The sequence below is a fragment of the Lonchura striata genome, chromosome 1, assembly GCF_046129695.1.
Source record: "Lonchura striata isolate bLonStr1 chromosome 1, bLonStr1.mat, whole genome shotgun sequence".
Taxonomy (NCBI): domain Eukaryota; kingdom Metazoa; phylum Chordata; class Aves; order Passeriformes; family Estrildidae; genus Lonchura; species Lonchura striata.
Window position 1 is genome coordinate 61,844,080 of NC_134603.1, and position 26,236 is coordinate 61,870,315.

The following is a 26,236-nucleotide window of genomic DNA, read 5'->3' on the forward strand; positions in this document are numbered from 1 at the left end:
AGTCATCTGAGGAATGTAGGAAATTAAGATAAGGGGATGCCCTTTTAAATCCAGCACTTGAAGTTTCAGAGCCATAGTCCATGGAGCATGCTAAAAACTGCTTCACCACACAAAGCAGTATAGCATTGCAGCTAAAAAGCCTACATTAAAAGAAAGTAACCAAGCCATAAACAACAAATCACATTTTCCTAATTGCTTTTCTTACATAGCCAATTGCTATAGATGTCTCAGGGACATCATGCAATTGTGAACAAGAGTTGAGCGTCTCAGATAATATCTCTCTTTAAATGAGATGTACTGAAATGTGCTATAACGAAGGAGTCCCTGTGCCACCAAAGAACTCCTGCGATACACTAGGAGCCATTGCTGTTAATAACTAAGCAGGAATCCCAAAGTTATGAAACACTGCCTGTGGTCAGGCTGATATAGGCCTGTATTCACAGCTGTACCTACCTATTTCAACTAATTTCAACTTTTGTATCTTAAATCCATATGTTTGATGTAAATGAGGGTGGTGGGGAAGGAAGAGATGAATCAAATAATATCCTTTGGCACTTGGCTATAAGAGTTAGGATTTTAAACTCTGGGCAATTTTTACAGATCAGAAGCCTACTGAAGTGTACTATGACATTAAAGTTTGATTAGGGCTTGTTCAAGATGCATTGCCTAAATCCTATGTTATGGTCTGTTCTGTGAAGTGCTCTGAGTTTGTGTAAGCAATAGCAGTGGGGTTACCCTACATGGCATTCTCCCTGTGAGCTCCTCCAGAACAGCAAGGTCTTTTATAAAAACAGTTCACATAGAAATGAGCAACAAGGTGAATGTGGCAAATTATCTATGATTTTTAGCTCCAAGTCAGCTGCTCTTTTGAGCCTCTCTCTTCACTGTCCTATTCCCACTCTCCCAGCTCACACTTTTCACAAGATCAAGGAAGGCACAAACCTCATAATCACCTTTAAACTAATATTGGACTGGCTTCCCCTGTTGCACAGTGGGGATGAGAGATGGTCACTTCTAGGTCACGCTAATAGATTATTTACAATTCTGAAGCTTCACTCAACTACCACCAGGGATGCATAATTTCAAGTTTCTGTACTTTCCTTTACTGAAAGCTCATGAAATGCATAGCTACAGAAAGCATAGTCATGTCATTCAGAGTTAGCTTTCCTGTAGCCGTAAGGGCCAGAATTTTTTTAAGTACCATTTAAGTGGTGTCTGTTTGAATCTGCACAGAATCAGCAGTGACTCAGCAGCATGAATTCTCCAAAGTCTTGTTATTCTGATTGGAACAGCAAATTTATATTAAGCACATAGGTTGACTATTGGGAATGGGTGTGGTGAGAGAAACAGAGAGGAAATTCAGATGCAGATAAGGGACAGGAAAGTGTGGAAAGATAAGAGGCAGAAGAAATGGAATTGGAGGGACAGGAAAAGGTTAGCAAGGGTGGTTGATCATAGTGGGTCTGAGCCTGGAAGTATGAATATTTAATGTCACTTGAGTCAGAATCAGGATACACTATAATATGCATGCATGGAGTATTTGCAACCAGGTGTGAGACCAAGCTTCAAACACCTTCTGCAAATTGGGATCCATGTCTTCCTCATTCCCAGGTGAATGGATGCTCTAACCTTTCCATGTAAATTTTGACAAGGAAAACCATCTTTCTCCACCTGTCCCATCTCTTGTGTGGACCTTTATGTGGTAGGTCCATTGAGAAAATTGTGTCCAACAACTTCAGTGTGCAGAATATCTACCCTGTAAATCCCAAGAATACATAGTTCAGAGCTACTCTGAACATTAAAGTCCATGATTAGAGATAATTTTAAATATGCATTCGACAACCGAAATGTAAAAGCTAGGGAATTGTACTGGGGGAAAATTAGAAACAAAGACAATCTTGGATGCTGTTGCTTAAAGCAGCAGTTAGGCATCAATGTATTTTGTAGACATAGCCACAAGTAAGTGCAGAAAGGTTATATTTTATCCTTGATTTCTTTGCCAGCCTCCTACTGCTAATGGAGTGCATCTTGCTGTGGGAAGCATCCATCCTAAATTTATACCCAGTGTATTTCTTGAAAATAATTTTTTGTTTCTCATACCCAGACTCAGATGGGCATTTGGCACAATGCAATGTATCTCTTCTGCTTGAAATATTATTCATGATTTATCATTTTTCCTGGAGCATCTGACATGAGAGGAACATTCTATGTGTTCCTTTCAAACTGCCTCATCCCACTCACTGATGTTACTTCTTGCTCCTGATCTCAGCCCAATAATCACACGCCTCCAGCAGCTATTTACATTTTCCTTTTCCTCCTTTCCCCTTTTCAGGTTTGGTTTTTTTTTTTTTTTTTCTTTTAAAAAGGACACTGGGAACACTCCCTTTTTCTTCTTTTTGCCACAAGTTATACAACCCATTGTATACCCAGGCTAAAACAAAAGGCACAAGAAAAAGTAAACTTATCCAAAAGAAATTTCAATAAGCTTCAAAAACATATGTGAACTGTCGCTGTGGTTGTAAAATTGTTCTTCAAATATATTCATAGAAGTAACTTCTGTCCCATATAATCAAGCCTATGGTGCCACATCAATAAGAAACCTGAGCCTTGAAGTGCAACAAACATGAAAATATACAAATTCTGAACACAGAGCAACCAGGTTTTCACACACTATAGTAATAGTCAGCTGTACAAAGCTATTTGCCAGAAGTTACAAAGTAGATCCATTCTAGAGTCAGATATGGAAGGTGGGTGTCCTGGCTTCCACTTTTATTGCACTATGCTCCAGATTTTATTGTTTCCCAAAAAGCAAAATTGCTCTAATGGAAGAAATTCTCTTGCATGTATTTCTTCAGGGAGTGATGCAAGAGACACAGGAGAAACAACTTAGGAATATTACAGTTGTCATTAAATCCTTTTTAATCAGTTCCTAGGGAAGAACTTTCATACATGAGTGGCTTCAATTCTGCATTTGGAATCCAAACCAGCACTGAAATATTTGCATGCTTCTCTTTTATGTGTTTGATAGCAGTGTCCAAAAGCAAGATTTCAGCACCATAGTCAGACAAGCACATATTAAATTGGGCTTAAAATTCTGTGACTTTCCTCTCCCCATGAGCACAAAAAACTTGGCTTCTGAACATAAGTACACTTCTTAAAGTTTCCCACTTCACCATGTGTGTTACAATAGAAGATGTATATACAGAAATAACTACTCAGTGGTTACCATGTAACTTATTATGTGAATCTGCATACTCACAGCAATTCAAACAAAATATTTAAATTGTCTTACTAAGGTCTGAGTGCTCTGAAGCCAATTCAATGAGACTGCTATTCAAAGGTTTGGAATGTTAAGCTACTAATGGATTTTACTAACACTCACCTTTGCCATCTGTAAAGTTCCGTATACTAAGAATGTCATTAAGGTCCTGATAGTGGTTCTGCTTAATGTATGTTGTTTTCTCAGGAGTGTCCTGAAGTTGCATTGTGACCTCTTCCAAGTCTTTGTCCAGCTGCAAAAGAATGAACACAAATCCTTGAAAATTCATGAGTCCTTGCTTCAGGTATCTGCACTGAGGCAGAGCTTTCTATAATTAGACTGGAAGGAAGGTGGTAATGCAATTACTACTTTGTGACAAATGCAGTTTTTTATAGCACTACTACATTACATCTAAAAATAATGCTACAAGTAACAAAGGTGTTCAACTGTGATATTGTGCACAGGGCATAGGAGAGGAATAAGCTTTAGTAGTTGACAGTATAATCAATTCAGGTGTACTGACAAATGAGAAATATATGGGCATAAGAAAGCCCAGTCTAAAAACATCTGAACTATTTATTATCTACATGTAAAATTGTGGCATACATAGCTATAACTGTTTCATCTATCAAATAATTGAACATACACGAGAATATAAGGGAGCTATGGCATGTCCAGTTATGTGAGTGACTGCATTCAACTCTACCAGGAATGCAATTTTAGCACTGAGCAGAGCACAGTGTGCTTTCCTCAGAGGCTGACTTATAGTCAGTTGTCTACAGCCCCAATAGAAAATGACAAGAAACAAGCTTCCTAATCCTCTTTGTGAACGGTTGTGCAAGGTGTGGCGTCCAGAGTACGTCCCACTCACTACCAGCTTAACTGAGTTTTAAAAGTGCTGAATTTAAATTTACGTTATTCCTTATAGAACTGGGACACAGCAACTCAAACTCCATGAGCCAGAGATGTAGCTGCTAGCCATATAGGGCATGTTCCAAATCCTCTTGACAATGAAACTCATTTGGACCCACTGATTCTTGGAATTCAATCTATTTAAGCAAAGCCCAAAAGAAATAGTCAGAGCTCTGCAAGTACTAATATGGCTGCTCTGATCAGCCTTACCTGTGCTAACCATCATGAGCCTTGTGAGGCACAAGATAAGAGCTTGTGTTAGGAGGCTTAGTAGAAAAAACTACAGTAGAGTAAAGGGAGAAATAGCCAGCAGGCAGCTGCCTTCATTAAAAATTTCAAGCTCTCACATGAAAGGGACCTAGCAAAGCTGAACTAAATTTCTTTAACAAGGCAGAGATAACTTTTACTTTTGGACTCTTTGCTAGCCTGAGTAAATATCTTATAGTTACCCCGTCAATTGTCATTACTTAAGATCAGGGCAAAGAAATAACTGTTGCAATTATATAGTTTTTCTTCAAGGCATAGGAATACAGACTGGCTAAGAACAGGTTAATTTCTTTATTATATGATCATTTATGGTTATCTTGTCTCAAAAATTGGGCAGTCTTCAAGACTGGTTTGTCATAGTTTCAGGTCTACTGAGCAAGGATGGGCATAACTATAAATGTACATGCCATAGCTCTAATGTAATTCATGTACTCCCTGTACTCAGCCTTTCCCTCAGCAGGTACTGAAGAAAACACCACCTTTGTGCCAAAAGAGTCAGCTCACACATTCATAAAAGTATCTTTCTGCCTTGATAAAATATGCAATTCTGTTTCATGGAAGACGTAAATATATGTCTAACATGTTTTTGAGCAAAGTTTCAGAGTGGTTGAGAAATAACAGCAACAGCAGCCTCAGAACTCAACCATAAACAGGAACAAAGACAGCCCTTAAGTGGCCCTGGTGCTGCGAATCTCTGTTGTGCTTGCTTGTAAAGGTTGCACTTCTGGAGCTGTGGAGCTCAGCATGTCCATATGAAACAGCAGGGTAATTGGCCTGTCACAAATAAATAGGGAAAGTTTAATTCCATTTTGCTAAGGTACATTTTCATTTCATCACACCTGCCACTTACTTGCTGTACTAGTTACCAATCCATAAAAGTTGTGTCTTTCCTATTATTTAAAGTGGAAAAGTTAACTATTTTCTCTAAAAAGTAGTCAGCATTTAAGCAGATCTCAGGATTGCAACAAAAAACAATGAAAAATGAAGTGCATATACAGTAAAGAATAGGCAGCATATGCAGTAAAGAATACCTCTGTAATTTTCATTCTCAAGCGGTGGTTCTCTGACTGCAATCCTTCTAGTCGAGATGTGCTGGCCTGATTGACGCTGGTGACTGATGTCGATGTTTTTGAATCTTCTTTCTTTTGATTTTGAGTGAACTGAAACCGTCTGTTCTGTGTGGCTGCATCTGGATTTGTTCGCAGTGTGATGAGCTGAAAGGTTGAAAAGCCTTAAGAAATCCTGTTTTATTTTGCAGCTATTTATTTTGTATCTCAAAATACTGAAAGGCAAACCAAGAGCTCCTTTTTGACTTTCAAGTATAAAACTCTGGAAAGTGAGCTCTGCTTGCCATGTGCACTACTTGATATGATTTCTAAATAACTTTATAGAATAGGTTGAATGAAAATGATAATGAAAAGGGAAGTATTCAAAAAAATAAGGGAAAAACTAACTCAAAATATATTTATCTGGATTTTAAACACATTAAAATATATTTTAATATTCTATAATATCTATTTTTCTCCTTCACTGATATGTTTGTACTTTCAAAGGATGTATTTCTTCAAGAAAAAAACAATCCACCAAACCCTCCACTTCCCAAGAACAGTTTCATTTGAAATTTCTCCATTCCTGCTGTTACATGTAACACTCAAGCAGTGAGAGACATGAAGCAGGAGTATTAACAGAGAGAACTCATGGGAGATTGCACTCTGGAGATAACAGAAACTTAATTAGTTTTTAGAAACCCAAAATAAACCAAATCTGTTAAAAAAAATTAAACAAGCCACTTAGAAAAAGGTTAACCTTGAACATATTTAATTTAAGCAAATATAAGTAAAATTTTACACTCAGTGACAATGTGAAAATATCACCTCGACATGAGGAGAGAAAGTTACTGCTGTTTGGCAGCAGGGAGAAAAATTCTCAGATTACTCTAGAGAATGCAAAATTTATGTTACTTGCCAAGCAGCAGACATATATATTTGTATACAAAGCTGAAGGAGCTCCCTGCCCTGAGAGAATAGGCATGGAATCATAAATCCAGAGGTCTGAAAAGAGAGAATGGGCAATCATTTTGTATGCACAGCCCAGCCAGGTTTTGTGGTATAGCTGCATTTTGGAATTGATTCCTCTTATTCTTGAGAGCACGGAACAGTTCTGCAGCTCCAGTGGCATGAAGAAAGGCCCTAACTTCTGACTGCTCAGACTCTGAAGAGTGTGGTCCCTGGCATGAATTTACAGACCAAAGATACAGATTAGGATGATGCTTGCAGATAATACATTTCATTTTTCAGGTTGTAAAGTAGATGGAGAAGGCAAAGGTGCTATTTGTCTTCTTCACCTAATCTTTACTAGTAGAACTTGCCTTCAAAAATTCCAGACCTCTAAAGTAATTGAATGCATCAAGTTCAGCCAACATGACAAGTCATATGCTTGAGGATTAAGGGAACTGGCCCCTGTCATCATGAGACCACTTTTGGAAGATGATGTTGATTTCGAGCAGTTTTTGAGAATTGGAAGAAAGGAAATGTCACAGCTGAGTTCAGGAGATGTGAGAGACGAATTTGGGGAAACACCTCCTTGCCACCTTCACCTAAGTCCGGGGAGGATGCTGCAGTAAATCCTCTGGGTAACCAAACATATTAAGAGAAATAATGTGATTAGAAGCATTCATTGTTGATTTAGGAAGGAGAAATCTTGCCTGAACAACCTGATTTATCGTTGTCTTCAGTGAGATGTCTGGGCTGGTAGATGAGGGTAGAGAGTTATTTTTCTTGACTTAAGCAAAGATTTAACACTGTCTCCCAGAGCATCCTCAAAGTTAAACTGATAAAGTGGCTGGGCAAGGAACCACTGAAGTGGATTCAAAATGGACTGAAATGACAGGCTCAGAGGACTGTGGTAGCTCGTCATTAATGCTGTTCCTCAGCCTGGAAGGAAATGGGTCTGGGCCAACAGGGATCTCCTAAAGCTAGGCAAAAGGAAATACTAAGTCCTGCCCCTGAGGAGAAACAAACCCCAAGCATGTACCCAAAACAGCATGAAGGCTGTTTGGCTGGAAAGTAAAGGCACTGGAAATTGTGGTGGAACATGAGCCAACAGTACCCTGGGCCAATGGAGGTGATCCTTCCTTTCTACTCAGCCTGGGTGAGAACACGCCTGGGTGTTGTGTCCAGATTTGGGCTGCCCAGAGCAAGAGAGAGGTACGTGCAGTAAAGAAAGCCCAGAGAAGGGCCACAAAGATTCTAAAGAAGTTCACAGTCCTTATGATACAAGTAGAGACTGATTATTTAGCCTTGATATGGAAGACATTGTGGGGAGATGACATTATTCATGTGTATTCAATATATGATGGAAGAGAGTAAAGAGGATGGAGCCAGACTCCGCTCAATGATCGGCAGTGAAAGGGAGTGACACAAGCTGAAAACCCAAAATTTTCACTCAAAGATCAGAGAAAACTTCTCTTATTGTGAATGTGCTCAAATACCAGTAGAGATACTCAGAGGAGTTGGGAATTATTCATCTGGAAGTAACCAAGACCCAACTGCTTAAGGCCCTGGGTATTTTGCTGTAGCTGAGCCTTCCTAGAGGGAAGTGTCTTCACTCTCGCAATTCTTTGTTACAAATTAGGCTGGTTGTTGTGACTGATGTGTCTAAAAAACCAAAAAACAGATGAAAATTAAGTTAAATGTGAAGAATGGTAACTACAAATCTTCTTAAAGCAGCAGGCAGAAGTGTTACAAGATGAAAGATCTGCAATTTGATGTGGTCCAAGTTCAAACTGAATATAAGATTGATGTATTTCCATTGAATCGTCTTCACCTGGGAGTTTATAGCTAAAAATTGGGTGTTTTGCAACAGGGATATGGTTTAATGAATTCATTCACATGGTGTGGACTAGATTAAAAAGTCCATGGGCAATATGCTTAGCTCATGCTGTACAAAGAATGAGATTAGATGAGCTTCTAATTTTTTTTTCTACCATAAAGTTAGTGGAACTAACTTATATCTTGCTGTCTTACATCTGTGCAGTTTCAATTTTCACAAAGGGTCAGTACTGAATATCCACAGAGCCAATTGCAAATAGGCATAAAATGCTACCAACACAGTAAAGGGATGTTTTAATCCCTAGAACTGATTTTGTCTTGCTGCTCTGCAGGAAACTGGATCAGAATTATTGTGTTAATACCATTGCATCCAGAAATGGTATGCACTTGTGGGGCAACTATGAGTGACCCCATTGTTTTTTCTCAAAATTGATGGAGTAGGAAAAAATGGAAGGACATAGAAGCTTCATAAACATTGATAAGCTTGTGACAATTACTTCATTAAGAGAGAAACTATATTAGGATTTTTTCTTCTAAAGAAGTGAAGAGTATGCTGAAAAGTACCATAGACATCTTGGTCCTTGAAAAGATAATTACTCATTGCAATTAATTTATAACAGGAAAAACATACATAATAGGTGTTTGAATTCTGCAGATAACTTCTACAAGATACCCTTGAATACAGAAATGTATAATACTTTTAACAGTGTTTCAAAAGCTTTTGATTGGATAACAAGAATGTGTACAGTTAATGTTAATACAATGCAGTATAATGCTATCAACATTTGTACTGTTAAATGAAGAGAGTAATGAGCATTTTTTCCTCTGATATCTCTTATTCTGCTATGGGATTTTCCTCATGTTTTTTCTGAGGCACTTGGTACTGAACAAAATAGAATGGTACTATGGCAATGGAAGAAGTGGACATTTAACTGGACAAGTATAGTAATTGCCATGTTATAAGTAAATAAGATTAGTAGAGCTGACAAGAAGGAAGGGGAAAGTGTCATGTTTCATTCCTTGGTGTGTCTGCATTGTTGAGTAGTTGCATACTTAAAATGGTTGTGGGGTAAAATTGGAGTTCAGCACTGTTGACCCAGGAGACTGCTGAAGATTAGTTAAAAGGAATGCACTTCACTTGGTATAGCAGAGAAGTAGAGGATCACCTGGCTCAGAACCACATTACTGCTTGCATCTGTCTGGTCAGCTTAATAAATGAGAAAGTGCATTCTTCCAGGTCTTCATTATCATCCTCTATGCTTGATGAGCAACAGGCTTTAGTCTTGACTATAAATATAGCTAAGTTGCCAAGATTGTGCTAATTTACAACAGAATTGCTTGAGGGGAGAAATTTGGTGCCTGTCTCACAGTAACATCTTACCTAGATGCACAAACTAGGTAGTGTTGGATATAATCTGTAGTGTCCAGAGGAAATATTGTGAAACCTGAGCAGGCTGAGGGGAGTATTTGCCAGTTGTGGTGCAACATGGCCAAAGGAGATGTAGAACAATATATATGTGAGTGCTAGAAGAACTCTACAGCTGTGAAAACACTCCCATGTACATTGGAAGTGCTGCATTCCAGACCCTGCTTCAACATCTTTTTTTGTACCTTATCCAGTGATGAATTTTATTGCTAAATATCTAAGCATTTGGAAACCTGACAATAGATGGAAAGAGGTTAAGGACTTCATGATAGGGTGCTATGGGTCATGTTTGTATTTTGAGTAAAAAAGAACTGATGAAAAAATGAGAGTAGGGTAATTGGGGTTTAAAAGAAGATCAGAGGAATGGGTTAAAAAAGGAATCAGAAAAGTAATTTCACAGCCTGTGACAAGAGAAGAGAAGGATGGGCAAAAGAGCGTGAAAACAAAGGGGCAAAGGGCATGGATAGCATTAATAATTCTCTTTGAAGAGAGTTCTGACATTCTTTGGAGGTATTTTTGGCACAGGAGTTTTAATATGCATTTTCATATGTCTTACCCACTTAAATCATGTAGTGTTTCAAAGTACACTCTATTGCTGTGTTTGTGAATGTTCCCTCAATTTAGAACAAAGCTGTGGTTCTTCCCTAAGATTCAGAACAAAAATATGACTATACATGTCTGTATGGCTTTTTAATATTTGAGAAGTGAATTGCAAAACTTGCAAAACATCCTATTATTCAGTCCTGGAGAATGAATTACTTTGCTTTTTTTTGCAGATCACAAATCAGCTTCTATTGTTAGTCTGCACCTCTAATTTCTTTCAGTGGCTACACTTTGAGATAAGTTCATTAGCTTATTTCTCTTGCTTCTTTTGCACACATAATACTTGGTCCCCCAGTAGAGGGGTTGCCACGTAGCACTAGAATCTACTGACAACAATTTGCTCAATACATTGATTGAACGTGGTCTAATAAAGAGCCTCTTATAAATACAGACTTGAAAAATCTAAAAACAGATTATAGAGGCAAAAAGACCTACATTTTTCCTTTGAAATTTTTCAAACGTCCAGCTGCATATGCATTTAATTTGGGGTAATAAGATGTTTATGCAAGCCACTTAAAATGAATACAATTGAACATTTTACTTCAAAACATGGAATGCATTCCACAGTACTTTAGGCTTTGCTAAGTAAGCTTACATAAAACCAGTTTTCCCTTCATTTGAGATATTCATGTCTAAAGCTTAACTCAGCAAGGGAAATGATCAAGTTCCAGCCCTCTGTAAGTATCTTCTTGATTCTTTCAACAAGGCACAATGAACCTGTCCTCAGAGCCCAAAAGAGCAAAAGGAAATGAAAGCACGTGTTTCCCAGTCTGTGCCTCACTTAGTCCTTTAATATACCATTAATAAACATAACTCCAGTGTCAGCATTTGCAGCATACATACACTTTTCCTCTGAGGTACTGACAAAGCCTATTGTACCACCATAAATGAATACTTAGAGGTTTCAACACAATCGATCTCTTATCATGCTAGTGAACTAAAAAAGATCTTACTATTTTGTAGGTATAGAAACACAGAGCTTGATAATCTTGTTTAGGTTATGTAACAATCTTAGAATATCCTGGGAAGGGACCCATTAGGATCACTGAAGTGCAGCTCCTGGCCTGGCACAGGAACACCCCAAGGATCACAATAAGTGCCCAAGAACATTGTTCAAATGCTTCTTGAAGTATGTCAGGCTGGTCCTGTTACCACTTCCCTGGCTATCCCATGCCAGTTTCCAATCATCCTTTGAGAAGAACCTTTTCCTAATATCCAACCTTAAACTCCCTAGTGACATATTTATGCCATTCCTTTGGTACCTATAACTGGTACCTATAACCAAAAAGAGGGAAGAGAAGAAACATGGCAGAGTAGACAACAGGACCTGTCTTCCCTGAATCTCCAATTACATCTCCACAATTTCCAAAAATTTCCTGAAAGGTGAAAATAGAGACTATTCCACTGAAACTACAAAAAACAACTTTTGTTTCCCCAGTCACAATTTCAGTAGAAATACAGACATTAGAAGTTCATGTATTCATATTTTCTCCAAAACGTCGTGAAGCTTCGTTTTTCCTTTAGGGTCTGGAGAGAAGCATTTATGGCTGGGCTTGGTTAAGAATTCATAGACATCCCCTGCACTTGAAAAGGTGATAAACACCTACATATTACATCATAATTGCAAAACAGCAGGCAAATATCCAGATCTATGCAAAACAAATTCACCTACCTTAGGTACAAACACAAGGCAGAGAGTAATGGTGCTGCAGAATATTATGACTAAAGCAACGATGCAGAACTGCACATTGGGTTGGTCCCGAGTAAGGAATGAAACAGCAGCACCAATAATGCACATTATCCCCACGTTGTATACACTCATTCCAATGTACTTGCTGTCGTTCAAAGCAGGAATGCTGACATTTCGTGTCTCCCAGGCGAGGAAACACCCAAATAACTGAAATGGTAAAAGAAGGAGAAATGATAGTTTTAAGAAGAATTTGCTGTCATCCAGAAAAAGCACTAATTTAAAACAGGCATGTTTTCCAACTTGACAAATATAGGCAATATTACAATTCAGAGATATACACCTATCTTTTTCCTCAATATCTAATTGCCTATGTGTTTTGTTTTGCTCACTAGGACAGATTCCTGCTCTAACAAGAAAAATGTGAAACTTAAAATTAGTCCTGATTGGAACACATTTTTCTAAATGCTATGGTTATCTTTATTTTATATTTTAAATAGTTTTTAAAGACTGTCCTTCCTGTTTCTTTTCAAGGATTTTACTAAAGATATAATGTGCATTGTTTTATTAGCTATTTTTAGCAGCTGTTCCCAATATATTCTTATCAATCTAGCTATTCATGACATGATTATCACCTACATTAATAAGCAGCAGTGCCAAGATATGTCCAATGAGAGATAAATATACAATGTAGAAAGTGTCACCCGAGTTGTTCAGATTACAATTATAATGTCTTTTATTATAGTGGGAGTTGGTAATGGCCCTTCAATTGCAGTTGTCTAATGATTTTTGGCATAAAACATTCTTGTGGCAATTTTTTGTTTGCTTTTTTCCTTTGGTGTATTTTTAAATTTTAGCCCCTTTGTATTTGCAATATGCTTTTGCAATTCAGCAGGGGAAAGCCTTTACTGGAAGGAAGCCATCTCCATCCCTTGAAATTTAATTAGATTTTTCTGCAACATGAACTGCTGCAGACAATTATTTTCTTCCTCTTGCATTCCTCAGAGGAGTTCTGGCAATGCAGTAAAAGCCTAAACGAACTGAAGATGTTGTAAATAGGTAACCCAGCCTACAGTCTCAGCAAAGCCCTGTAGGAGTGCATGGTGCCTTGGGAAGAATGACAGACAGCAGAAGGTATTGGATGGAAGGTAAGGACAGAGAGAGGAACTACCACTAAGGTACAGGATACAGTTTCTATGTTTTCTAGCTTTTTTCTGATCACAGTGCAGGGACACTGAAGAAAAAAGAACAAACATGTATTCCCATTCACCTTAGTAGCCTTCCCCCTGGACCAGCACATTTGTCCATTGCCATGTCATGGAGATAATATCCTGCAATCCAGGAAATTGGAGGTCAATGGTGATGCCATTTAGGGGATTAATTGCTGTTATCTAACATAGTCTACCTCTTATTCTTCTGTTTATTTGCTTTTTTTCCTATGGCAAATAACTTGGGCTGGAAGAACAGTATTTGGTTGCTAGACAAGCAAAATAGAGTAGGGAAATGGCAGATTCATGTTTGGTTTCCAAACTTGGGTTTCAACCCAAGTTGTAGTAACACTGGGATGCTAGTAATGTAAGTTTCCTTGATTATTTGCCTAGTTTTAATCTCAAAGAACAATGGCAGCGAAGCCAACCACTGTGACTCAGCTACTTTGCACTCCCACAGGCAGGCTGCAGCCACCTACCTACTCATCCAGGCACTTCCAACCAGGACATGCTGCTGAGCTCCCAGCCCTGCCCTCCCTGCTGGCTTATTGCATTCTCTTGCCTACAGCACACGTTACCCTGCCTCGTGTTCCCGAGCAGAGCTGGCTGGAAGGCTTTGGCAGATTAGGCATCTACTCTCAGCCCATGGAGAATGCCAGGCTGCAGGGGCTTCCCAGTCCAGGCAAGGGATGTAGAACCATTTGCTCAACCACTTTCCAGTGCTGCCATCACTGCTGCAATCCCTAGCGAGATATGTTGCCGGAGGTGGTCCTTCCAAGCAGCAGCAGAAGTAGTTGCCCCTGCAATCCCCACCCAAGTGTTTCTCAGCAACATTCCCACCCTATCCCTCTACATGATGCTGCAGGAGACAGCCCTGTTCGGGGCACTCCATTGCCTCGTTGTTGCAGTCCTGTCTCTTCAGTTTAATCTCTTTTAGTAGGACTAGAGCCCACACTCACTCTGACCCATTGCCTCTCCTCCTCATCTTCCCAGCAGCCTATGAATTTCTGCTGCAGGCAGAGCATGGGAAGAGGATGCTCTTAAAGGGTCTGTGGACAGCTACCTGGGTCAGCAAGGGGTCTCAGCCATTCAGGCAGAGCAGCTGAGGTGAGCGAGCCCCTTATCAAGCTTTGTGCCGGAGCAACAGCTCATCTTCTGGTACATATCAGAGCCCCTCTGGTAAATAAGGAAATCCCTTCAATAGGGAAGGATGCAGGCAGCACTCCTTTGCTGCTGGGTCTGGCACTGTGCACAGGCAGAGCAGGAATGTACAGGCTCCTTTTCAGGCTCTGCAGAAGCAAATTGTCACTGTGTTCAGCTGGGTGCACGGGGTGGGGGGACACACAGTAGTGGTACCTTTTTTCAGGGCACGAACCTGTTCCCCCCCAAACCTCACCGTCTCAGTGGTTGCCTGTTCTCCACTCCCTACACTCCTGGTGTTGCACTACTCAGTTCTGCTGAAAATTTACATTTTGCCAGCCCTGAACTGACAAACAGGCTGGTCTAGGCTGAGCTGTTTTGAAGGAGAGAAGGAATCCTTGTCTGTATTTCTACATCACCTTTTTAAAGAGATGAGACCCTGATTAACTCTGGAGAACATTTCTATCTTTTCATACTATGGTTAATTATTAATAAGATCTTTAGGGTTGTAGGTCATCCCTCACTCGCCTCCACTTCCCCCAGTATGAACAGATTCTATTCCAAAAGGATTATTCTGGGAAAACAGCCAGCATACTTACATGAGGCCAGCACTTATTACAAATAATGGGGATGAATTTATAGCTGAGGTGGTTATAAAATGATCTAAAAGATCAATTATAATGGAAAAAAGATTGTTTGAAGAGTGTTATGGGGGTTATGATTTAGCCCATTCTCATTTATAATTGAGAACAACATGGGAAATGGTTAAATATCTTTTGGACAAAAGGAAATATGTTTATTTTTATGGTAACTAAAGAACGGGAGAAGCTCTTGCAGGAAGTGAGTTTCCTCAGAATGAGACATTATAAATATGGGAGCATTTTTTTAAATTTTTATTAGCATTTTGGGTAAAATGCTTTCCTCAGGAAGAGAGACCTCCTTTTCTAAAAGTCACAGCTCATCTTTGAGACTCAAACATGGATAAAAGCTGAGAGTTTTCTGCATCCTGCTGCCAGGGCAGTGGTGACTGCAGAGGTGCTCCCTGTTTGCCTGGTGCAGATTCCTGCAGGGCTCTGTGGGCCTGATAGGTTTCTCCTCTGAGATAAAGCCTTCCTGAGGGAACACAATGATTTGCTTTTCCTTCTCCTGTCCTTCCTATTTTACCCCTTCCTGAGGCTTAGACAACATGCACACATGAAAGATTCAGCTTTATGACTGTAAAAATCCTGTAAATCCCTTGGAAAAATCCTGTAAAATGGCTTGGTTGAGGAATGGGGTGCAGACACTGCTAGTGAAAGGGCCGGATTTCTGTGATTCCTTGACAACTTTTGAATATGAGACTTGGGAGCTACAGCTAAAAACACAGATTCATAGTACCTAGTTCAGCTCCTCTTTACTCCTGGTACATAAACATTCATCTTCCCCAGATAATAAAATTACATTTCAAATTATGCTTGGGGGGACCTAATTCTTGAGGCTGCTGTGGAATTTAAGGACTATTTGATATTTTTAGGCTGCCTGCTGGGATGCAGATGTCTCTCCTCCTATTGCTCCTAGAGGGTTCAAGCTGGTAAAGGCTTCTCAAGACTGTCTGCTGGCTTGGACCCCACACAAAATGCATCAGCAGACATCTTCATTCAAGACAATGATGCTGGTGATGAGCACTGCATAGCTTCATGTTTGGAGAACACAGCAAAATTAGGGAGATGTGCTCCCTAACCCCAGAGCAGAGTCTGGCCTCAGAAAGAGCTCTCAAACTTCTTTCAGAGCTGCTGGATTTTATGTAATGAGAGAGCGACTGTCTTAATTAATTGGGGACTTACGTGGGATGTTAGTTCTGATCTCTGCTGAGAATTTTGATTAAAGACTCTTTAGAGAAGGCGTGCATAAATACACACTGGGATGGAGGCAGGCAGCTCCTAGCAGTGCTGTAGTGCTGGATTCAGAGAGGTGTAGGACACATCTGTCCCCACTGCTTTACACCAGCTACAATTCCCATCCTGGCTTCTGATGGACCCCACACATCTCCAAAGCAGTTTGAATAACTCAGGGATGCACATTCCCCTATAGAAAGCTGTCGTCTAAAATTTAAGGACACCTCAGCCTACTGTCAAGCCTAATGGCATAATTTTAGTCCTTTTTGGATCTCAACCAATGACACTGAGAATGCAGACAGGAAGCCTTCCTACACTGCTATTCATGAACTTAAAGCCTTCTTCAATTTTAGTAGTCTAATACACATATCTTCTTGATGTAGAAAGTGCCATAAAATATTGGTTTGGATTTTCTCAGAAGATAGGGGCAGCTGTACAGGCAGGACTGGTTTGTTTCATCTTGTGTCTGAGGGTAGGCAGCTTCCATTTGGCACTGATTTAGAGTATTACCTTTGCAGCTGCTGGTATGGTAGGTTTAGGCTGTGTTGTCTGTGCACCTAAAAAGGCTGTGAGAAAACCACTCTATGAATTTGGGGAAAACAGTAACTGTAGACAATGGGATTGTATCACTATGATTAAAGATGTAATAAAAGAAATCTGCATTAAAATGTTAGAGGCATAATAGGGGTATGGAGAATATTATACTTGTGTTTAAATTCAACAGGCAAACTTTAATTTTAAAAAATCTTGTACTGACCAAATTTTCATACATGGGAATAAAATAAAAGTGTTTGTAGTTGCACTATTGAAAAACTTTTAACACTGTTTTTTAAAAACTCTACCAGCTAGTTAATTTTAAATCTTATGCATGAGAATTACTCCTAAACACAGGAACAATTGCTCAGATCCACAACATATATTAATGCAACCAAGTGCCAGATTTGCTATTGGATTGCACAGACTGCCACATGACAGGAAAGGAATTACTTATTCACCTCCATTGCCATGTACTTCCTTTAAACCATTTTTAAATGCTTAATTTCAAAGTCATGCCAGCTTAAGTTATGAACAGTATTAGGAAAGGAAGATAGAGAAAATTACACTGAAGATATATGACAAGAGCAGAGAAATACCAGAGGAAAAATCTCCAGTCTTGTCAGAAGTTATGGTTGCCAATAACTGGGGGATATAGCTTTGAAAAGATTATATATTTGAATTAGCTGCAGCTTTGCAGCTAAGTGCTGTGTTGTAGTAGCACTGACCCTGTTTGCTTGTGGATTGGAGACCTGCTGAGTACCACATAAAAAAAAATAACAGCAAGTCCTTTCTTCAAAGATTTTACATCTGGAGATTTTTGTTTGTTTTGGTTTTGTTTCTTCTAGCTAGATTACTGTGAGACTTCCCCTCCTGGCCCCCTTAAAGACCTTTCAGCCTGAAATAACTGTGAAGCTTGAATTGTGTGTTTCTCTACTCATGTTCATTCATTAAATCACAGGCACAGGCACAGTTTTATCTCAGTGAAATGGCTGCAGATATTTTTCAATTAAAAAAAAAAAAAGGAATTTTGGTTTTCATGTTTTCACTGGAGAATTGTGCAGCTTTCAGGAAGATGCATAGAAAATTGACTTTTTAAAAATTTTAATTACATGTACAATGAGTAAGGTTAGAAAACTGAAAGACAAACTATTCTCTTGTAGGTCTCCTAAATTCACTGTCAGTACAATCTGATGTTAAACCATTACTCACTCCCCCGATCTGCTATAAGTCAGCTGTGTATTTAGTTAATTTTCACAGAGCTGCTCTGGATAGACATTACTAAAGGGAAGCTTAATATTTCTATTGAGCATTAGGACAAGAGTTAAGTATTGATTTTAATTGCAAGATATGCATATTTAGCTATTCAGCTGAAGGACTTTCTTCTTAAAGGTCTTGGCAAAACCCTTTATTCCTCCTGCAAGACAGAAAAGCAGCTGCACAAAGCTCTGAACACTAACAAGCATCCAGATTTCACTTTCCAGCTTCTCAAACCAACAGGTCAATAAAATATTTTCCTCTCTTTCCATTCACAGTACATCTGACTTTTTGCATGAGAATTTTGCTTAGTCATGAAACAATTATACTAACTCAATTGAAACAAATACACAACTGGTCATTAGCAAATATCCATTTGGAATAGCTTTTTATTGTCTTTGGTATAAGATTACCACAATCACAGCTCTGTAAAGAGGTGAAGCACCTCTGCTAAAAGCCAGTGTGTGCTACAGTTTAAATCAATTTCTGCTATACAAAAACTGATGCCAAGAGACATGTAAGGGAATACTGCACTCACTATCTGCAACATTTCAAAAATATATTGCAAGTTTCCTTATGGTCATATTAGGGAAAAATTTATACAACAAAGCCATATGGAAATGTGGCTTTGGATGCTACAATACTGTCCATATTTTATTGAAGAAATAATAAATATCTGGTACCACTATAAACTACTTTCTGCCACCAAAAAGCTTAACTATCTTCCTCTCTAATTACTGTAAGATGTGACAGATGGGATCCACCATATATAAAAGTTGGAATCATGTAGGTTAATTGATGGGGTAGGTCCTTATTCTGAGTTCTCTTTTTGATCATGAAGGGAATTTAGAAAGAATGCAAATATATGTGTTAAAAATCAAAGGTATTATCAGAAAACATTGGGGAATTTTAACACAATCTGAAAACTATTTGATTTTTCTACACATAAAATTTATTAATTTTATAAAGTAATTAATAATATGGTTGATATAATCTCATAAGATAATTGGGAGGAACTTGAGGAAATAATCTAGTGCAACCTCCTGCTCAAAAAGCAGGCTCAGATGTGATTTCAGTTCAGGTTCATACTTTTATCCAGTCTGGTTCTGGAACCTTTTAAGGACAAAGGCTGATCAAACTCTCTGGATGAGCTGCTCCACTGCTTCCCTTTCCTTAGTGACAAAAAAAGCATTTTTTAACATCCAGCTTTTATTGAGTAAATATAAAATAACAGCAAAATAGTAAAAGGAGGAGCATGTGTTGCACACCACAGCTGTGCTGTTCATACCCAGCTCCTGGGCTCGACACACACAGAGGGCTTCAGCTGGAGCAGTAGTGAGAAGCCACATCCAACATCCATCAAGGACAGCCAGACCATCCCTCAGTACCACCTGTAGGTACCTAAATGCTGTCAATAACCAAGATTTCTGCTGGATATTTGCAAACTGGTGCCTGTCACAGAACCAGCATCTGCTTCCCCTTCTGCCTGCTGAGGCAAGAACACCAAGTGCTGACTGAAGACTGGGCTGCACGGCACTGATTGGAACCCAAGTTCTAAACCATGGTACCTAACTCCCTTTTTTGAAAATCTACTTCCAAGTGCATGAAAAAAATGGGAAAGTAATGTTTATGTATTAGCCAACAAAGCAAAGGAAACCACTGGAGAGGGAGAGGGGTAGCAACAAGGTATATTTACAAATAGCAATGGAAAGTTTGTGTATGCACTGTAAATGATCTGTCCTAAGCTGCATATGTATAAAAAAGCTATTCTTACCTTAAAAAATATTTTGGTGGTTGCGGAATGTAAAAGGAACAAGCAATAAAATTGGCCAAAGACTGGGCAGAATGTAACAAAAGTTAAAAAGAGGAAATTCATAATAATCATTATGAATCAAGGATCTAAAATAGAGGTAAGTTAAATGCATAGTAGTAAATGAATGGCTAGCAGCATTAACAGAATTCATAAAGATTTATAAAAGTGCTAGTTGAGAAGAATGAATCGTAATAAAGATTCATTCCTTGGGAGATGACAAATTCAATAGCGATGATGCATGGTAAGATGTGCTTAACAAGGGGTTTTGTCCTATATTTACATAGAGGTAGAAGAGTCCATTCACATCTTGCCAAAACAGTGAAGTGCAGCTTATTCCAGCAGTAAGAGAGAGCTCTTGAAAACTCTGTCAAGACAAGCTGCTGTAATCACAGAGATCCTGTAACTTACATGCAGTAGTTTTAAGAATTGATTTAGAAGTAGTCTGGACTGCTGGGCTTAATTGTTGTTATTTATTGAATTCTGGCAGCGGCACTTAAGATACAAAGAGGCCATATGGGAAAAGAGAAAGTGGAACACCCCCAGTGATTACAGAACTATTACCGTAATTTCTATCCTAAGCAAATTAATGAAATGGCTGACACATGAACTCAGCCAATAAGTAGGAAAAAAAAAAAGTGATAGCAATATAATTCAAATTGCTATTATTTTTTAAAGTGAGTTTGCAAGACTGAATAAAGGTAATTACATTCATGAAGGATACATGGACTTCCCAGTAGTGTTTATCTTAATACTGCACAGTATCATTATTTAAATACAGAATGCTATAAAATCAATACAACAAATTTAAAGTGATTGAAATCTAGGTGATGGATATCAACATATAGCTATTAATGAGAAACTACTAAAAAAGAAGATAGTTTAAAAAAAATTCTAACTTAAGCTGTTCCAGATATGTACATTGACTTGAAGGAGAAAATAATATGGCTGAAAATGATGCAGAAGAAGCAGAGGGTAAGTATGTTAGACAACTCACAGAAAGAGTCTTTAGAGCTATCACAGAAATTTCGCTGAATGCAAGGAAATTTGCCTAGAAATAAGGATATCAGGTCATTTTAGAGTAAGAGGGACAGCATATATGCAAGACGCACCAAAAATCAAGGCTTGGAAGTAAGACAAATTCAGTTTAGCAGTTAGTGAGCCTTAGGAAGCAGAGGATTCTTTCAGACTTTAAATTAAGATTGAACATTATCCCAAGGATCTATTTGAGTTGAATTAATATTTTCTTTGGCTTCTAAACAGAGCTGTGTTGAGCAGTATATCAACTATAGTGAAATGTTGGAATATGAATAGTTAGAAGAAAATAAATTTCTTATTCTTAGTGACATTTATCAAATCTCATGATGAATATGCATTATTTTTTTTCCTATCTCAGTCATGAAACACTGATATTTTAATTCTTGGCAAAGTTAGCTGAGGACAACACATTAAAAACAGTGTATAAGAAGTGGCCACTATTATTAGTTATGGCTTAAATCCCCCTCAATTAACACAGGGAAAAAATAGGATTTCATACAGCAAGCAACAGTCAAGCTTGAAATAAAATTTTTCCTCAAAAGCCTGTTTCTAAATAGCTGAATAACAGGTACCTGTAATAAGATGTCAGGGACACAATGAAACTTCCAATGTATGCACATCTTGAGTCTAATGTTAACAACAAGAATTATCAGGAAGAGAGGAATGAAACAGTAGACAAGACTAATGTGTGTGTGATTAATAAACAAAGCATTCTAGGAGTCCAGTCCACTATTGTTCTGGCTGAGATGAGACAAATAATTCATACCCCTCAGAAAGATGTTAGTGCACTCCCTAATAATGCACCACCAGCAAGTTTAAGACGGTGTGTTTTCTATTATCCTTTGGAATATATGAAAGAAAGGTGCTTTTCAACTATGTCTTCCTCATGAAAAATCAAAATAATGCAACTAACTAGTTGACATGCTGGTTTTCAGGCATATGTTGGACTTGACCTCAGAAGCCTTTCTCAGCCTAATGGATTCTGTAATTCTGTGATGGTGAGCATGTACACAGACCTTGAACTTGTATGCAGCCTTTTTGGAGCTGAGCTTGAGATGGGAGAAAACAGTGAATCCTCTATGTATGGAGGAACTAATATGTATGTGAATCCTTTATGCATGGAGAAGACTAATACATTGGTAATTAAGAAGATTACTAAATGGTAAAGGCAAAATTTAGTATGGTAATTTTCCTGTTATTCTCTAGTCACCTGAGGAATCTGAATCTAATAACTGAGAAGCTTTCATGCAGAGTAAGCATTTCCTCACGTAGCTTCAGAGGCAATTGAAGAATTGTGAATCTGACTTTCAGAGTTTGCTTACTTTAATGAAGAGGGAACCAGTGTATCCCTTTAAGTAATGCCTTCATTATTTTGCCATTCTTTTCCTTCCCTGCCCTTTCCTGCCCTTCTTTGCTCTGCCCTACCCTGAGTGATTTATTCGCTGCATCAGTGCATTCAAGACATCAGAATGGACAGTATTGCTTTTACTTCAAGACAAAAAAGAAAGGAACTTTTTAAAGTCAATCCAATTTTTTATATTCCCATTTTGAGATAAGAGGTCAGAGTAAATAATTTTGGCCCAATAAAAGCCATTTCACCTTAAATATTGCACTGTGATGTAATTAGCAATACTAGCTCTTTAGTATATAGCATGTTAGATTAGATATGTTTTATTATTAAAAATCACATTTTATATTATCTAAACCTTTATAAAATGATACAGTAACATGAGACATTCTACTTTTATTTTTTCTGAAGGCAAACTATGTGTAGTGTACAGAAATGTCTTTGGTGATGAGATAAAATGCATCAATTCTGTTGTCCTCATATCACTCATTCACTCATAGCAATTATTTAAATTATTCAGATGAGTATCTTCCTTTTTAATATGTAGTGATTTGTGTGTTAAGAGGGCACTGGAGTAATAAAGAGTGTGTATTTCACTGGTGGTTATGAAAAACTGTGTGTCTGAAATTAGTGAGTAATGGCATACGCAAAATAAATCTGAATATTATAGATATACTACAAGCCAAGAAATTCAATAGTGAATTGAGTACTTTACATCTACATATATGCACATATATGCATATATTATTGTTTAATGCATATATGCATATATTATTGTCTAATAATGTAATGGCACTTGCAAAATAAGTTTGCAAATGTCATTACAGACTTAAAGAGAGTCACATATCTTGTAGAAAACAGCCTAACATACATGCTGACAAAACAATCTAGGGCAAAGGACTAGTGAGAACCCAAACAGTTTGACTACTAACACCATTCAAACTCGAAAGCTCTAAGAAAGTTGCCAGAGAATATATATTTGAAATATTTTAACTGAAAACACTGATGAAGTTATTTAAAAAACAAAAAGTCCTACCAGTTGTTTGAATTTTACTGTGTTAGTGCTGGTCAATGTCACAGCTCTCAGCTTGTGGCTCCCTTCAGGACACAAATTCCTTGATGCTGTGCTACATGCCAGGGTTAATGTGCATCCAGAGCCACCTCGAGCTGACCAACCAGTAAGCGATGCTGAGGTGTGGAATCTCTCTTAATTCCTGATCCCTTTGGAGAGAGCATGTATGTCCTAGCTCTTTATTTCCTACTTGGACATTCTCTAAAAAGGAGGCATCGACACCTAAAGTTATCTTTTTTTTCCTTTTTTTTTTTTTTTTTTTTCCTAATCTTTTTCTTTATTAAATGGAAAGCTGAGAAGGCTTCCATTTGGCTAGTAGCTCAAGGATCAGAGCTCTTACCTGGGGCCTGGAGACACTTGATGCCTCCTTGCTTGAAGGCCCCACCGTGGCAGAGTGGCCTGACCACAAAGCAACTGTTTAGAATTTAGAGAAACAAAACTTCTCTCCCTTCCTAACCTCACATTGGATATTTAAAGATTTTTCAGCCTGAAAAAAGCAACATGAAAAGCAGCAGGACTCATCAGAGCAGTCGTTCACAGGGGAGAGGGAAGAAGAGGACTCCAGGCACCAGCAGCCCCCTCTGGGCAGCAGCACCAACCATGCCACGTGGAAGCAGCTGATCCAATCTTTTCCTGGTGTCCTAATGAACCAGCATGCTCCAAATGCACAGAACAGATTGACCCCTTCAGGCAGTGTAGACTAATGTCTGTCAGGCTTAGGATCCAGATGGGGCTCAACTCTAGATGGATGTTCTGCTGGTCAGTGCTGTCCATATCAGATGTTTTCAAAACCTTCAGGTTCAGGAGCTTTTAATCACTAATAGTCACCTATACAGTTTTTTGTTTGGGTTTTTTTTTTTTTTAACTATCAAGCCTCAGGGTCTCTGGTTCCTGAGGTCTGTTTTAGTTACTAAATATTTTTATGGAGATGGGCCTCAGTGAAAAAAGGATTATATTGATTCAAGTCCCAGATTAATCTTGCATCTCATAACAATTCCTCAAATATATTAGCAATTAAGAGGCAAAAATCTCAGACAGCTGAGTTCCACCTTTTTGGAGAATCTGCAGGAATTCGGATGATTTGACTTCTTTATTTAAAAAGTTGTCTTATTTATAGACCTACCTTTTCAGTACTGAATTTCTAAGTTTGTGGTATATCCACAATATTCTGCTTAAACGCTACTGATGTCTTATTTATTTTACATATGCATGTATCCACATATTACTGTCTAATGAACACTAGAGCAGATCTGATCATAGAAGTTGCACTCGAGGCAGTTTTTACTTCCTCCCAGCCATCAGGAAAACAAATATAATTCAGTTCATGCCTATCAGTAAATAGCAGCTTGAAGTCAGTGCTGTGCAGAAGAAGCTGTGCTTACCATCAGCAGCCCTTTATAAGCATAGACAATCCCAAGCCAAATGGTCATGTGGGTGTTTTCGCAGTGCTCCAGGATTGGTCGGATGGAGATATCTCTGCCCGCAGGGTCCGGCTGCAAAAAAAAAGAAAAGTGAATTATTTGGAATCAGATTTCCTTTTGTTTCACACCTCAGTGGTACTTTGCTCTCTTTCAGTAGATTGAGTACATGTAGGATATGGAGTGGATAACTTAACAGTAACTTGTGATGGCAGCGGAGCCATGAACCTGCTGAGAAATACAGTGCAAAACAAGAATCTCAGGAAATAGCTGCTTCATAGCTGCTACCTGGTGAGGTCAGATCTACTGTAAACCTGAAAGAAAATATCGGAAGTCACTCCGTATTTAACAGTGTCAGTCATATTTATCAGCTTTAGGACATGTCCCTTTTCTATAAGACAAACAGCTTGAAAACACAGGCATGAAAAATAATGTATTTAAATTTCTCTTTCCTTTCACCTGCAGTCCTTGTTCCTTGTGTCACTGGCAAATGGCTGATAAACAATATATGAAACACTGCTGTGTTTCAGGTGGTTTTTCATTGATAACCATGAGCTAAATCAAAGACCATTTACTATGGAAACTATACCAGTAGCTTAGGAGAGATAATAAATCATCATCATAAGAAAAAAAAGAGTATTTTAGAACCAGTGATTGCCTGTGCAAAATGAAATATTGCTGGAAGCTTTGCAGTTTTCCATTTATCTTGAAAAGGAGATTGCATAATATTGCACAATCAAGAGGACTTGGAGTCTATCAGAACTGTTTGTATGAAGGAGAAGCAATAACAAAGACTCAGAGAAATCTGCAAGACCCACCCCTTGACTTAATATTTTTTTTTAATGGTCAGGTTAAAAACAGTTGACACACAGAGAAAAGGGTTACTATCTACTACGCTATATATAATTAGAATAGATATTAAGGTCTGGTCAAACTGCTAGACTACTTTTTAATGGTGTACATAGTTAAAGAACACAAGGAACTTGTATGGGATTCTAACAGAACTTGTTTTAGTTACATACTGCAGAACACTCCTGTTGTGAGATGCATGTACCTACAGTCCCCTGTGTTTATAGAAAATTCTAAAATACTGAAAGCTATTTTTCCTTCCTACTTTGAAAGAATGGATTTGAGCTTCAGTCAAACTAAGATCAACTCAGATGTAGCTTTCTGTACCTGGTTGTCCCAGTGGGATTTTCAATTTTCCTTTTTTGTGAATAACACATGTAAAATGTCTCATGCAGAAGTATAATTATTATAAAAGGAAAAGAAATGTTTTCACTAACTGAAAAGTAGAATTGTACATGGAAGGACTTGGGCGAGATCTGAATAATTTCTTAAAGGTTGTTTTTGTTTCCCCTGATGAGGTATGACTTCTGCTATGTATTTTAGTAGTCACAGCAATAATTTTCAGTTCACTTTCTTCCACTGGTGTTTTTGTATGTGAGGCATTTCCCCTGACCTCATACACTGTAAAAAAAAAAAGAGAAAACCCAAACAACTTTGTGAGATGATGCGCTGCACAATGAAACTATTCACAATGCAAAGCCTCC

At 38.3% G+C, this 26,236-nt stretch overlaps 1 protein-coding gene across 1 annotated transcript in view; it reads right to left on the bottom strand.

The window, feature by feature from the left end:
- GABBR2 (gamma-aminobutyric acid type B receptor subunit 2) overlaps nucleotides 1-26,236 on the bottom strand; it is a 453,073-nt gene that overhangs the window by 14,631 nt on the left and 412,206 nt on the right. The window contains exons 15-18 of the mRNA XM_021528727.3: nucleotides 24,648-24,758; nucleotides 11,970-12,194; nucleotides 5,470-5,652; nucleotides 3,383-3,512 (exon numbers count right to left, since the gene is read on the bottom strand). Of these exons, the coding sequence (XP_021384402.1) occupies nucleotides 3,383-3,512; nucleotides 5,470-5,652; nucleotides 11,970-12,194; nucleotides 24,648-24,758 (649 nt within the window). The remainder of the gene's footprint in view (nucleotides 1-3,382; nucleotides 3,513-5,469; nucleotides 5,653-11,969; nucleotides 12,195-24,647; nucleotides 24,759-26,236) is intronic.